Source organism: Thamnophis sirtalis, unplaced genomic scaffold (genome assembly GCF_051295495.1).
Source record: "Thamnophis sirtalis isolate CommonGarterSnake01/CBP01778 unplaced genomic scaffold, rThaSir2_p1.2 scaffold_2, whole genome shotgun sequence".
NCBI classification, from domain to species: domain Eukaryota; kingdom Metazoa; phylum Chordata; class Lepidosauria; order Squamata; family Natricidae; genus Thamnophis; species Thamnophis sirtalis.
In genome coordinates, this window is record NW_028261382.1 from 149,864,732 (window position 1) to 149,880,736 (window position 16,005).

Sequence of the window (16,005 nt, forward strand, 5' to 3'; positions counted from 1 at the left end):
GACCAATAGGAAGCCAGTGCAGCTCGCGGAGGATAGGTGTAACGTGGGTGTATCTTGGTACACCCAATATTGCTTGGGCGGCTGCGTTCTGGACTAATTGTAGTCTCCGAACACTTTTCAGGGGCAGCCCCATGTAGAGCGCATTACAGTAGTCTAGTCTTGAGGTGACGAGGGCGTGAGTGACCGTTTGAAGTGCCTCCCAATCCAAATAGGGCCGCAACTGATGCACCAGGCGAACCTGGGCAAAGGCCCCCCTGGTCACAGCCGATAGATGGTGTTCCAATGTTGTGGGCCCTCTCTGAGGGGTGTAAATTCTCACCCCTCAGGATTAAGGATGAACTGTCTGGACTGTCCTTCGGGGGCAACATTCACAGCTACTCGGTCTTGTCAGGATTGAGTGCAAGTTTGTTCACTCCCATCCAGATCCTGACAGCTTCCAGGCATCTGCACATCACGTCCACCGCTACACTGAGCTGGCATGGGGCAGAGAGATACAATTGCATATCGTCCGCATATTGATGGTATTTAATCCCATGCTGACGAATGGTCTCACCCAGCGGCTTCATGTAGATGTTAAATAGGAGGGGGGACAGGACCGAACCCTGCGGCACACCATATTTAAGGGGCCTAGGGGTCGACCTTTGCCCCCCAACCAACACCGACTGAGACCTGTCGGAGAGGTAAGAGGAGAACCACCGTAAGACGGTGCCTCCCACTCCCACCTCTTCCAGCCATCGCAGAAGGATACCATAGTCAATGGTATCGAAGGCCGCTGAGAGGTCAAGGAGCACCAGGATAGAGGAATGTCCCCCATCCCTGGCCCGCCAGAAATCATAGGTCAGTGCGACCAAAGCAGTTTTGGTGTTGTACCCAGGCCTGAAACCAGTCTGAAAGGAATCTAGGTAATCTGCTTCATCCAAGGTCCGTCGGAGTTGGAGGGCCACCACCTTCTCGACAACCTTCCCCAAAAAAGGAAGGTTGGAGACAGGACGGTAGTTCTTAAGAATAGATGGGTCCAGAGAAGGCTTCTTGAGGAGGGGTCTTACCACCGCTTCCTTCAAAGGTTGAGGGAAAGATCCTTCCTGTAAAGACGCGTTCATAATCATCTGGAGCCAGCCTCGTGTTACCTCCCTGCTGGTCGAGACCAGCCAGGAGGGGCACAGGTCCAGGAAACAGGTGGAGGTACTCATCACTCCCATGGCCTTGTCCACTCCCTCAGGGGTGACAAGCTCGAACTCATTCCAAGAAATCTGATCAAGACTCTCCCTCGGCATCTCCGCTGGTGCTGCCCAAGTGGAGTCCAGGTCTGCCCGAATCTGAGTGATTTTGTCTGACAGAAACTGAGCGAACTCCTCAGCCCTTCCCTGTAAGGGGCTCCCCCACATCCTCACCCTTCAAGAGGGAGTGGGTTACCCTAAATAGGGCGACTGGGCGAGATTCTGCGGACGCAATAAGAGCGGAAAAATGTGCACATTTTGCCGCCCGTATTGCCACTAAATAAGTCCTAATAAAGGCTCTTAGTAGTGTTCGGTCGGTTTCAGAGTTACTAGCCCTCCAGCATCGCTCTAGGCGTCTCTTTAGGCGCTTCATCTCCCGGAGTTCCTCGGTAAACCAAGGTGCCTTCCTGGATCCACTGCCGCGGAGAGGCCGCAAAGGCGCAATCCGATCCAGCGCCTCAGTCTCCGCAACATTCCAGGCAGCGACCAAGGACTCGGTCGGATTGTGGGCAAGGGAGTCAGGTATCTCTCAAAGCTCCTTCTGAAATCCCAATGGGTCTATCAGGTGCCTGGGGCGGAATCACTTAATCGGCTCCACCTCCCTGCAATGGGGGAGTAGCTTCCCAAAGTCAAGCCTCAGCGAGGAGTGATCTGACCATAACAAGGGTGAGATCTCTATTCCCCTTAATTCAAGATCACGTCTCCACTGCCCCGAGAGAAATACGAGGTCGAGTGTGTGTCCCGCTCTATGAGTCGAACCCTGAACTACTTGGGTCAAGTCCATGGTTGTCATGGAAGCCATGAACTCCTGAGCCCTGTTAGATTGTTTGGCCAGAGATGGCAGGTTAAAGCCCCCAGTACCATTAGTCTGGGGAACTCCACCGCCAACCCGGCTACTGTCTCTAGGAGCGCAGGCAAGGCTGTTGTGACGCAGCTGGGAGGTAGGTACGTCAGAAACAAGCCCAATTGAACCCCTAATTCCAACTTCAAGAGAAGAGACTCACACCCCACGATCTCTGGAGCAGGGATCCTGTGAGGAACTAATGACTTTCAGATAATAACTGCCACTCCCCCACCCCTTTCTCTGGTGTCGTGGTTGGTGGAGCACCTGGAACCCTTCTGGGCATATTTCTGAGAGAGAGACTCCTCTCTCATGGTCCAGCCAGGTTTCAGTAATACATGCCAGGTCTGCCCCCTTGTCTAATATTAAGTCCCGGACGAGGGGAGCTTTATAAACCACAGACCTGGCATTTAGCAACAGCAACCTGAGACCAAGGCCCTGATTTCCTCTGTCACCAGGTCCTTGAGTTGAACTTGAAGGGCCGGAACAAGGGATCGCTGTGATGTAGCGAGCCCTTCTTCCCCGGTAATGGCTAGTTGTTCTATAAAGTATTTTTAAAATAATTTTAAGTTTAATGGTATACCACAATATTTTGTTTTGATTCACTGGAGATTTTTATATCAGTGTACCAAATGGCTTCTCAGATATTCCTCAAGGTGATTTAAGTTTGAGATCCTTTTTGTGCTAAATATTGGTGCAGAAGTTAAACATTCACCATGCACCATTTTTCCATGTTTCTAATGTCACATATGGTAGTTGTCTGATTTTGAAACCCAGAGAATTTTCATAAGCACTCCATAATGTAGCATATTGGAACCCTATTACACAATTACACTAATAGAAATAAATAGAACAAGTAGAAATAAATAGACTAAATAGAAATAGCTGTCTAATAGCCACTATTTGGCCAGTTTAGCTTTGTATTTTCATTTATGTAATAATCCGACATGTTACTTTCTTATAGGTCTGATGATTAAATTTGCTTCTTGACCAATTAATATGCATCCTGTTTTTTAATTGTTTTTCCCCCTTATCTGTAGGCATTCTCAGGCTCTTGCATATGGTATGGCGAATGTGAAATTTCTTCTGGAGACAAAAGGTATAACTGTCAATATAATGGTTCAGCAATACCACTACCAAAGGATGGGTATGATTTAGTGCAGGTAAGTCTTTGATTAATTACATTTTTATTAAAGGATTCTTAAAAATAAATCTTTTGGAAATGAGGTAAATTATTTGGTTATGTTTTCCTAAAATGTTTAATATGCGTTACAAGTAACGAGCATGCAGATAGGCTAATAATAAACCATCGTCTTGATTATTTAGATTAGTTCTCTGTGCTTGGTTTATATAGTTTCAGAATGTAGTCTTAAGAATGTATCATTCTATTATTGAGAATGTTCTCTCTAGTACAGAGTCCTTCATTCATTCAGTGACTGTTCAAAGTTACAATGATACTAAAAACTGTATTTACAAATAGTCTTCAAATTATAGCTGTTATCTCATGTGTGACACATTTTACAACTGCATCGCTTAGCAGCAGCAATCCCAGCAATCCTAGTTGCTCTCACAACTTGAGGACTACCCATCGGCACATCTGGAATTTAAGATTATAATATGAATGCTCAGTCAAGTGGCTTAGTTATGAAGTGCAAATTTATCTGAAGACAAATGAGTGACGTTCCTTCTCATCATCCACCTAAGCCTACCAAGTGATTTGATCACTTTTCAGGTTTACCACATAGCTATTTCTACTACTTTGCCTGACAATATATCACTTTCCTCCTTAAAATTAAAAGTTGGTTAAAAATTAACAAACACTTTCCACCCCCAATATGTGAGATAGAAACGGCATATTTCCGCAAATGCCATGGGACTTATATGCAGGCATATTTGTGTCAAACAGCACAAGATGTTCTGAGTTATCTACTTAGGTAGAACATCTTCTGCCTTAATAGTTGTAGTTATAAAATAATGGTGACTGTTGCCATACTGTAAGCTGGAATATAGTGGATATCAAAAGTCTACACAATCTGGTTAAAATGCCAAGTTTTTGAGATGTAAAACAATCAGACCAAGATAAATCTGAGCTTTATATTGGCTTGATCAGTTTATTTATTGCCAGTTATGTATTGACTAATATTTAACATCAGTTTAAATGTGATTAGTTAGTACTGAACACAGCCACATCATATTTATGCAACTAGGCTTTTTTAAGTTTTTTATTGTTATTTTTCCTCTAAAAGATTTCAGTTAGTTTTTCAATTGAGTTATGCAGTTTTATGTGTTATATTAGAGATGGAAAAAATTCTGAAGTTATTAATCTTGGTCTAATTTTTCTTGGTCTGATTCTGAAGCCAGCAGTAGAAGAATCAGGTTGTTTTGTCATTTTAGAAATATGTCTTTAAATATTCATTTTTTTATTAAGGAACTCTGTCCAGGTTTTTTCTTTGAGAATGTTAGCCTTTGCTGTGACGTACAGCAACTTCAGACTTTGAAAAGTAATCTGGAGCTACCTTTACAGTTTCTTTCCAGGTATGTGGAGATATGGGGAGGTTGAATAGATTGTTTTAAATAAACTGTGTGGGATTAATTACCGTATTTTTCAGAGTATAAGATGCACTGGAATATAAGACGCACCAAGATTTTGAAGAGGCAAATTTTAAAAAAAAGTTTTTGCACTCTGCAGACCTCTTCAAACGACCATTTTTTGTGAAAACGTGCCCGTTTTTTTTTTTAAGGGCATGCATAGCCTTTAAGAGGCTTATAGAGTGCTCCTGGGGGAGAGGAAATTGAGCAAAAAACCAGCTTGTTTTTCATTCATTTCTGTCCTCCCCAGCCCCCAGGAACACACTATAAGCCTCCTAAAAGCTCTGCACAGCCATTTTGGTGAAGGGGGCGGGGTTTCAGGAGGCAAAAAATGCTGTATTCAGTGTATAAGATGCACCCAGATTTTCAGCCTCTTTTTTGAGGAAAAAAGGTGCGTCTTATACTTCAAAAAACACGGTAGGTATTCTGTTCATAAGGAAACATAAAGGAATGCCTGTTAAAAACTCAATATTATTTTGGTCTTAACTGTTTTAGAAAGTGTTCATGATATCAGACTTCTAACTCTTAATACTAAATCACTTCCAGTAAGCTGAATTGTATGGAATGCTTATGTAATAGATGTGTTCTTTATTACTTTCTCATTTTGGATTACATTGCAGGAGTATTTATTTTGGTTTTACTATGCATAGAAATACCATAAAATAGCCTCTGAGACTATAGGTTGTATACATCTGCACTGTTATGTGAGATTAATCAGCATGAATAAACAGTGTTTAATACGTATGAACAAATATACTTGTCTAATATTTTGTTGTGTTACCATGATGAACTCTGTGTATTTTTCACATATGATATGTGTATTCTTTAGGTAATTTATAGCTATAAGATTTATTGGTAATTTTTGAAATTACACATTCCAGAAGTTTATTATTAATTTAAATTTAAACATTTGTGCAATATTACTTTCCTCTCAAGAGAAAGAATATTTGTGAGCTTTATTTTATAAACATATACTACAACATCAGTATTACCTCTCCTCAGGTGTCCATCATGCTTTCATAATTTAATGAATCTGTTTTGTGAGCTAACCTGTGGCCCTCACCAGTCTGAATTTTTGAATATTACTCAAACAAAGCCATATCAAGATCCAGTTACAAAAGAGAACAAAACCAACATCATAGAGCTGCAATATTATATTGGAAAAATTTTTGCTAATGGTAAGAAAATATAAATAATATAGTACAGTTAAATTATTTCATTGTCTAGATTTATAAAGAATTCTATAATTCTATAAATCTATGTGTGCATTTATGTATAAGCACATTTATAATTCAGGTAAAGAAAAATGCACCCTTACTCTTCTTGCCTATTGAACTAATTATTTTGTTCTTTGCATCAGCCCCAATGCAATTAAACTAATTTTTAATTTAAATTGGGAAATTGCTAGTTTTAAGTCAAGTTATTTAAGTCAAGCTTCCCACTAATATTTCCTAACACTGGTGGAAATGTGACTGTTGAAACATTTTTATCTTGGTCTGGTAAATCAAATTAGCAAAGAAATATACATGTCCATATGTACATAACACACACAGATACACACACACATGTGTCCTCAAGTTACGTGGCAATTGAGACTTGAATTTTCATTGATATATGACGTCATAAAGTGTGACGTTCCTGTGAACAGATTGCTCAGCACTGGCAATCCCTGCAGTCCTTGTTTCCTCCGGTGAGCAGATTGCTTAACGCTAGCAATCCCTGCAGTCTTTGTTTCCATGGTTAAGCGAGGATCATGAGTTGTTAAGTGGCCACCTGCTTGTAGCTTACTGCAAGCTTCCAGTAGCCAAAGACAGTGGACAGAAGCTAGAAGGAAGCTGTGAGTTCCAAAAGGCACGTAAATACATTGGCAGGGAGATGAGTGTCTGCTGCCAGGTTGGAGAGCGAGTTCAGGAGCATGCTAGTAGCCAGGGAGGCATGGTGCAACTGCAGCAGGGCTTGGGGTTGTTGCTGCTGATGGGAGAGGATGCACAAGGGTGTGTCAGTAAGGGAGGTACAGTGTGAACCTGGTGGGACTTGGGATTGCTGCTGGTGGGTGGGGAAATAGGCACGAGTGGCTGGAGAAAGAGATGTTGAGCAGGTGGGGAAAACTTATCTGAACAACTTACTACCTTCCTTGCTGGCTTCCTGTTGACTTTGTTATAGGAAACTGCAACTATGTGGCTACAGAATGCTGCACTTGTGGTAAATGTGAGCTGTTTGTTGAGTGCTCTGATCGCAATCATGATATTGTGGGAGTAGTAGAATGGCCAAAATTTTGAGGATCAGTCATAACCACCCTTCATTCAATACTGTCATAATTCCCAACAAACACTGAACTAGTGGTTAACTAGCTGTAAACAGGTAGTCTTAGGTTTACAATTGTTTGTTTAGTGACCATTTGAAGTTACAACGGCATTGAAAAAAGTGACAGGACCGTTTTTCACACTTAACAACCATTGTAGCATCCCCTTGAACACATTATCAAAATTCACATGCTTGGTAACTGACTCATATTTATGACAGTTGTCATGTCCTGGGGTCATGTGATCCACTTTTTGCAATCTTCTGACAAGCAAAGTCAGAGGGAAGCCAGGTTCATTTCGCAGTTGTGTTATTAATTTAATAACTGCAGGGATTCATAAAACAACTGTGCCAACAAAGTCGTAAAATGAGGCCAAATTCACTTAACTCTCACTTAGCAACATAAATTTTAGGCTCCATTATGGTCACAAATCGCATATAGTATCTCTGCACAGTTCTGTTTTACAGCATTCAGTATTGTGAAAAAGCCATTGAAACTATTGAACTACAATTATTTGTAGTTCATCAAAATGTGTAGAGAGACGTGGTGTGGGAGGTGAAGAAAAGAGCAAGAGGATTTGTCAAACTGGTTAAACTTGAAATGTCAAAAATCTCTTAGCTATCTTAATGCAATCTTGGAGTTGCTTTATTGCTATTTTTTATATTATTTATTATTTTATCATAAAAATACAAAACAATAAAACAAAATGAAACAATAAAAGCATACATTCAACCCTCACAACAACAACAAAAGAAAAAAATAGTGTGCAAAAAAGAGGAAAAAGTGATTAATTAAATTTAACATTTAACATGTAGGATTCACCCTTGGCTGGGTGCTGAAAGAAAATAAACTAAATTCTCCTCCCCTTGTACATACATACATACATGCACATATCAAAGAAAAAAAGCAGTCAATAGGTTGAGCTAAACATTACACTAATCTTTAAATCCCTCTTTTAACCATCTGTTATTATACTTAGCACATAGAAAATCCACAAACTGTTTTCAACCTCTTATAAAGCTATTTAGTCCCTTATCTGTAATCAAAGCAGTTAATTCTGCCATCTCTGCTATTGCAGTCAATTTCAAAATCCATTCTTCAACAATCAGCATCTCCCTCCCCCCAGTGTTTGGCAAATACAATCCTCGCAGTGGTAACCATGTGAAGGACTAGCTTATCAGTATGTTTTCACATATTTGCAACCACAAACATCTCCCCCCCCCCCCCAACCATAAGCTTAAAAAGTAAACCTGGATTTTGACTACATTCCAGCACTTATTTGAATTTCCTTTATACATTTTCTGGAGTACAATGGTACATCATTTTATAAAAGTTTTCTTTCAAACTGTAATTTAATGTACATTTTAGTCCATTGGTCCATACACTTCCCATTTATCTAGCATTATATTATACCCCCAAATTTTGCCCATTTTACCGTGCACTCTAATGTATTCATCTTCTAGGTTCATCTTGAGGAATATTTTATATATCTTAGAAATCAAGTGGTCAAGTGGAGATAACCACTCTATTGCTGTTGCTGATTCAATATAATAAATCCTCTTTCTATAATTTAGTATATCAACTTGTAATTTTTGTGTTAAAATTGTACTTCCAGATATGTATAATGCCTGCAAAGATGTGGAGGCTCCATCAAGCAATATTAAGGCATTAGGTCTGTTGTGTGGGAAAGATGTTAAAGACTGTAATGCAACCAATTGGATTCAGTATATGCTTAGCAAAGATAATGGCCAGGCTCCCTTCAACATGATTCCAATATTTTCAGGTAGGAAATATGGACATTTTAATATTCTTTTAGTTTTTGTGTAATCTAGTAGATGCTGAAGTTTTATCATGATATAAATAGTTGGATGATGTCACTTGGAACATTTTAATATAGGTGCAATTATATTCCACTTAAAGTTGAACATTTATCTTTATCCTTTAATTAAACAGAAATAAACAGAAAAGAGGGAGAAAGGGCAAAAATACATTGTGACATTGATTGGTTGATTGAGTTGAATTGATTATATGTAATTATATTGAACAAAAGTGTTAATGTTTTCAATTTTTTCTAATTGCAATGAATTGTGTTCAGCATTGAGTTCTGTTGATAATATATGTACATAATATATTTTATAGATTTTCCTCTTAAAAGCACACTGATTTTTCCAAAACAACTTGTTTGATAGATTCAGTCTTACAAAGTTAGAAATGTTTTTTGCATCATTGCATATGCTGTATGATATGTAATATAGTAATACAGTGTTATTTGTTTTGTGTTCCTCACTGTCTATGTAATGTATTTCTCCATTTGGAACTTGGCCTTACCTTGAATGAGAATTCACTGTTAAAAGTGTTAGATAAAATTGGAGGTTCTTTTACAATTGAGTTTTTTGTTTCGTTGATAGATAATACTATTGATAGATTTATCTCACTTGGAAAAGTATATCCTCAAGGATTTAGTTCGCCTTTCAACTGAATCTCACATCCTATGTGGCCCTGAAAAAACATTTATAGATGCCAAATATATAATCCTTGATTTGGATTTTGAGTCAGGTTTAAAGTCTTGAGCCAATGCAGTGATCTCATTTACATATATTTTTTAATATTTTGTCTGTTTTCCTTTAAGTGAGGTTTGATGTCTTATCCTCTAGATTAGAGGTCTCCAACTTTGGCAACTTTAAGACTTGTGGACTTCAACTTCCAGAGTTCCTCAGCCAGCTTCTAGAGACCCCTGCTCTAGATCTGAGATGGAGAAAGATGGCCCCTTTATGACTTGTGGACTTCATGCTGGCTCAGGAATTCTGGGAGTTGAAGTCTACAAGTCATTGTTCCCCACCCCTGCTGTAGATGCTGGAGGGAAGGTGTAATAGTGCCTCCCACATATTTCCCTGCAGGGATGAAGCTATTGCAAAACATTGCTCATGTATTGCTGTACTGTCCTTTATATAATAGTGCTCCAAGCTTATTGGTCCATTCCCCTTTACTGACTGTTTAGATTTAGGAGCAAGTATACACTTTCTTTTGGAAGACTAGCCTGCTAATATCTTCATAAAAAAGCTAAATTCTTGGGACTTGTTTATTGCCTTTTATATTGCTTTATTTCATTTTTTAAATATGTGAATCTTGTGGCTTATGCATGGTGTATATTGAAGTATTAATTTTTAATGGCACAAAACTGAATTTGACAAACTATACAAATATTCTTATGAGTTAATTTAAAGAGCAATAGATTATATCTACACAGCTAATGCTATATTCTTGTTTCATAAATGTTATCTTCTCCCTTGTTAGATGTACCTATCCATGGGATGATTCCTATGAACAATGCTACCAAAGGCTGCAATGAGTCTATGGATGATATCACAGGACCTTGTAGTTGTCAAGATTGTTCCATTGTCTGTGGCCCAAAACCAGAACCACCACCACCTCCTGCCCCATGGCTTTTGCTTGGTTTAGATGCCATGTGTGTTATTATGTGGATCTCCTACACAGCATTTCTTCTTATTTTCTTTGCAGTGGTTTGTGGCATCTGGTGTTACAGGTAGTCATTAAAAGCACTTTACATTAAAAATATTCCAACACTGTTCATATACTGTTAAATCAATTATACTTACTCACTGTTTAGCATCACTTTTAGAAACATTTATGTTCCTTACAAATGGTTTCTCAGTTAAATAGTCATTAAAGTTTTCTATTCTCTAATATGATATACAATGTAAAATATGGAAATGGGCATCCTGTAGATCTGAAAACTAAATAAAATAAAACTAAAATGTTACATACTTGACCATTTCATCTATTAACATAATCAGATTTGGCAAAATCATACAGGATGAGGGAAAGAATTCTTATACCGTAAGCAGTTGTGTTACATTGAGATCTCTTTTTCGTTAGTGTTGATTTACACAATGTTGGCCTTGATCAGTGGGGGATAAATGAATGGTATGCTTCCAGCTGTATTACTAGTGATTCTAAACCACAGAGCCATTAGAAAATGGGCTGAGTAAACATAATTTAGAATCATTGTTAATAATCATGGGATTTTTCAGCTTTCTAATTGCTTGCTGAAAAAGGAGGATGGTTGGATTGAATGGCCTTGTAAAATACAGCATGTAACATTCTCTCAGTTTAGTTGCAAACTGATGTTTTGTAAAGCTGTGTATGTTAGACAGTTTCTCATCATGATAGATCTTAGTTTTTAATTCCAAATCATCTAAAGCCCTTCAGAAAAACAAGCAAGAAAGGCAGATGAAGGCCTTCTCAGTTATCTTCCAGCTGGACTGTCTCTTCCCCACTCTTCATTTCAGAATATTTTTGCTGAAAAATATTCTTAGATCTCCCAAGTTTCAATAATATTCAAGTCTATGGACTATGAGGAACATTCCAAAAACTTTATTTCCTCTTATTACTTCATGATTGATTTGGATATTTTCAGTGTCCTGCTAAAATATACAATTACTTTTCAGGTACACATTGTAATTTAAGTTTGATAAGAGATGCCTGTACTTTTTTATATACCGTATTTTTCGTACTATAAGACGGACCTTTTCCTCCCCAAAAAGAGGATGAAAATCTGGGAGCATCTTATATACTGAATACAGCATTTTTGGCCTACCGAACCCCCGCCCCCTTTGCAAAAATAGACATGCAGAGGGTTTGGGAGACTTGCAAAGTGCTCCTAGGGGCTGGAGAGGGCAAAAACGAGCAAAAACCGGACCGTTTTTACTCGTTTTTGCTCCCCAGCTCCCAGGAGAACTCTACAAACCTCCCAAAGCTCTGCATCCCCCCCCCTTTTTTTTGTGCAAAAAACGAGGTGTGCAGAGGGTTTGGGTGGCCTGCAGAGTGCAAAAACATTTTTTAAAAAATTTACCTCTTCAAAATCATGGTGCATCTTATACACTGGTGCGTCCTATAGTCAAAAAATACGGTAATTATACTTAGTCAAGTAGCCAATAGTTTATCTATAGTATGACATAAATTAATGTAAAATGCTTACTTGTGCTACATTGTCTGTGTTTATATAATTTACAGGAAGAGATATTTTGTTTCTGAATATACACCCATTGATGGCAATATTGCATATTCTGTTAACTCACATCAAAATACTGGTAAGTTCTAGAATATAAAGGAACCAATATTTGTGCTTTCTTCTAGAAATAACAGCCACAAATGTTAATTTGTTAATATTGCATGCTTTATTATGGGACATAATGGTCTGAAGTGTTTTGTATTTCATTATAATTTATTTGCTGTCAGTGACAAATAATTACAGAGCAAAATTGGTTCCTTCTTTCAACTCACCAATGTAAAAGCCTATACTCCCTAATTATTTCTGTTGTCTCCAGTCTCACAGCATTAACTCTGTTATCACATGGCAGCCCTATCACATCCTTTTTCACATGAAAACTTTTTAACATACCTTATTTTTATAGTATAAGACACACCTTTTTCCCTCAGAAAAGAGGCTGAAAATCTGGGTGGGCCTTATACACTGAATACAGCATTGTTTGCCTCCTGAAACCCCACCCCTTCACCAAAATGGCCATGCATAGCTTTTAGAAGGCTTTCAGAGAGCTCCTGGGAGCTGAGGAGGGCAGAAATGTGCAAAAAATGGGCCCCAGGAGCATTCTATAAGCTTCCTAAAGGCTATCTATGCCCCTTTTTTGGCAAAAGGCCAGTTTTCACAAAAAAAGGGCCATTTTTGTTTGTCCCCCCCCCCAGAGCACTCTACAAGCCTCCAAGAGCTATTCATGCCCTTTTTAAAAAAACGTGCCCGTTTTCATGAAAAAACGGGCCGTTTGGGGGAGGTTTGCAGAGTGCAAATTTTTTTTAAAAAAATTTGCCTCTTCAAAACCTTGGTGCATCTTATACTCTGAAAAATATGGTAATTCTTTTTTTCCCCACGCAAAATTTGAAAACATTCAGATTTTCATAAAACTATGTTGGACACAGAAATCTGAATTCTGACAGTGCCGAATCAAATACTTCTATTGTGATTTTCTTTACAGTAAAAAAAGAAAAACAATTTCATATCAACAATTCATAGTTTCAAAAATAACAGGACAATAAAAACATGTTTGATTAAAAATTTTGTGCTGTTGTATGTTATTTGATATTTGTGACTCTCTCATTGCAGGAGAAGTTACTTGGTGTGAAAAATTTGGTGAGAAATTTGAGAATATTTTAAGAGTTACATTTACGTCATGGGGAGCTTTTTGTGTTCGGAATCCACGACCTGTTATTCTGTTCTCCTTGATTATCATTGCCATGTGTTCCTCAGGCTTGGCATTTCTCAAAATAACTACAAATCCTGTAGATCTGTGGTCAGCCCCAAATAGCCAAGCCCGGAGAGAGAAGGAATACTTTGATAATAATTTTGGACCTTTCTTCCGTACTGAACAAATCATTATTCAGGCAGTAAATACCACTCCAGAGATGTATAAGCCATATCTTCCAGGACCAGATGTTCCTTTTGGACCTCCACTTACAAAACATATCTTGCATCAGGTAATATAGGAACTAATATATTGATATTCAATTAGTGTATGTACAAGTTAAATTCATATTCTTCTGTTTGATCAACAGAATTTCTAGTGAACATTTAGTTTGGATCCGATGGAATGAGTTATGCAAAAGCTGATTATTATTTTTTTGATTGTACTATGATTTTTGTCATTTGAATTGATTATGTTTTTTTAAGTACTTTTTTCAAAATTTGTTTAAAAGTTACTTTGGCTCTTTGTGTTTGATATCTTGCTTTTAATTAAAATGTTGATTACAATTAACTTCCATCTATCATATCTTAAAGATACAGAGAGAGACTATTCTGTCTCATTGGTAAACTAAGTAATATTTTTTTTATTCTCTCATATTTGTAGATACTAGATTTGCAAAATGGTGTTGAAAACTTAACTGCATCTTATCAAAATGAAACTGTAATGTTGAAAGACATTTGCCTGGCACCTCTTGCTCCCTACAATAACAACTGTACTATTCTGAGTGTTCTCAACTACTTCCAGAACAGTCATTCTAGGCTAGATGCTAACATTTCTGATGAATTCTATACCTATGCTGACTTCCACTCTCACTTCTTATACTGTGTCAGGTAGGCCCAGTCAAAAATACCACCCCTGTCTCTTGATTACATACTTTTGTAACTTTAAAATTCTGTTAGGCTGATTTTCTTTTATAATATAGATAGATAGATAGATAGATAGATAGATAGATAGATAGATAGATAGATAGATAGATAGATAGATAGATAGATAGATAGATAGATAGATAGATATGGTTAACTGCCTTGAAGGCTCATCAGTGGTATAGTATTCAAACCAGTAATACTTTTGCTTGTTTGATAAATAATTAAAATATCCACCCAAAGCTAAACAAATAAGTTAGCACCATTAATGAATTCAATCTTGAAATATAATTAGTAAGGATGCATTTGCCCAAGAGTTAAGACTTTCTTTAAGATTAACCATAATTCCATTTCTTGGGACTTTGCTTAATATTACTTAAACCAGATCAGAATGTGTTTTGTTGAAACATATGTACTAACTAAGCCAGAATACCTCTAAATGTATTATTTAGCTCTCGGGTAATACAAATTATCTAAATATGAATTCATAAAGTGAACTACTGTGCCCTAAAATTTTCCAAATTAAGGCATATTTTGAAAGTTTATACTTGAAAAAATATTGTTCAATAATTTGTAAATTAAAACCTTAATAAATGACATTTTTTTTGTTCACCATATATTTACTTCTAAAATCTGTGTACGCTAAAGGTCTTCTGAAAAGCCAGATCTTTATGAGTCATTGCAATTTACTTGTTTGATAAATAATTAAAAATCCACCCAAAGCTAAACAAATAAGTTAGCACAATTAATGAATTTAATCTTGAAATATAATTAGTAAGGATGCATTTGTCATAAGAAATACCAGCTTACAAGTTCTGATCACATTGTGTCCAAATTTGATAGGGCTCCAGCATCTCTGAATGACACAGGTCTCCTTCATGAACCTTGCTTGGGGACATTTGGTGGTCCTGTCTTCCCATGGCTGGTGATGGGAGGATATGATAGTAAGTGTGATGTACCTCTTCGTTTTATTGCTGAAATAAGCAGGTCTGTAAATCCACTTTCTTTTTAGACAGTCCAAATTATACCGTCTTATATTGTAGATATGTAAATTGCTGCTGATATTTATTTGCTAGCATGTTATGTTATAATGTGTGGGACATTATAACTAACAAATTACTGTTTCTAGACTATAGAGAAATAAAAATGCTGGCAGGAATTCAGGCAGATGCAAAATGCTATTTTGCTCTTATTTTTACAAGTAAGGTAGCATCATTTTAAACAAGTATGTGTGTAGCAGTGAGGAGCTTGATAACTGTGAACTGGTACCTTTATTTTGTATTTTATGTGTGTATGTGTGTGTGTTTGAAATAGTTTTTCATCTACTTTAATCCTTTATTAAATATTTAGATGAAAATTATAATAATGCCACAGCACTTGTGATCACATTTCCTGTCATAAATTACCAGAATGGCACAGAAAAGATGATGAAAGTTTTGGCTTGGGAAAAGGAGTAAGTTTTTTTCTAATGTTTTCTAAATTTATCTTATATAATCTTTATAAACTTTTCAAATTGAAGTTCAGTAAATTATTCCTGCTTAGTAATTTTATAACTACTAAGTACTTTATTACTACTAATAATAAAGGTACGCTTTACAGTGTTTTAAGTGCTCCAAAACAAAAGGAGCAACTTCATGTTTTTATAACATGAATATTTATTTATCTGAATATTTATTCATTAAAATGTTTTTGATATTAATAACTTTTTCAGTTCTTTCAGCATAGGAATTATATTATACAAACCTTGTTTTACACTTACAACCAACAGATTTCACTTTTAAAATCTTAATTGGGTAGATCAAGGATAGTTTTAATTTGAACTATCTGAAAAAAAACATGTTATGTTTAAGCATAAGAAATGTAGGAACTTACACCAAAATTAATATATATTGGCAATGCAGGGTGCAATTTAACA

The 16,005-nt window shown here is 37.1% G+C and overlaps 1 protein-coding gene across 2 annotated transcripts in view; it reads left to right on the forward strand.

Moving 5' to 3' along the window:
• NPC1 (NPC intracellular cholesterol transporter 1) overlaps positions 1-16,005 on the forward strand; it is a 50,110-nt gene that overhangs the window by 12,908 nt on the left and 21,197 nt on the right. For both annotated transcript variants that reach the window (XM_087707178.1, XM_087707176.1), the window contains exons 2-11: positions 3,099-3,221; positions 4,487-4,593; positions 5,650-5,825; positions 8,565-8,732; positions 10,244-10,493; positions 11,984-12,060; positions 13,089-13,459; positions 13,831-14,057; positions 14,934-15,034; positions 15,441-15,543. In XM_087707178.1, the coding sequence (XP_087563304.1) occupies positions 3,099-3,221; positions 4,487-4,593; positions 5,650-5,825; positions 8,565-8,732; positions 10,244-10,493; positions 11,984-12,060; positions 13,089-13,459; positions 13,831-14,057; positions 14,934-15,034; positions 15,441-15,543 (1,703 nt within the window). The remainder of the gene's footprint in view (positions 1-3,098; positions 3,222-4,486; positions 4,594-5,649; positions 5,826-8,564; positions 8,733-10,243; positions 10,494-11,983; positions 12,061-13,088; positions 13,460-13,830; positions 14,058-14,933; positions 15,035-15,440; positions 15,544-16,005) is intronic.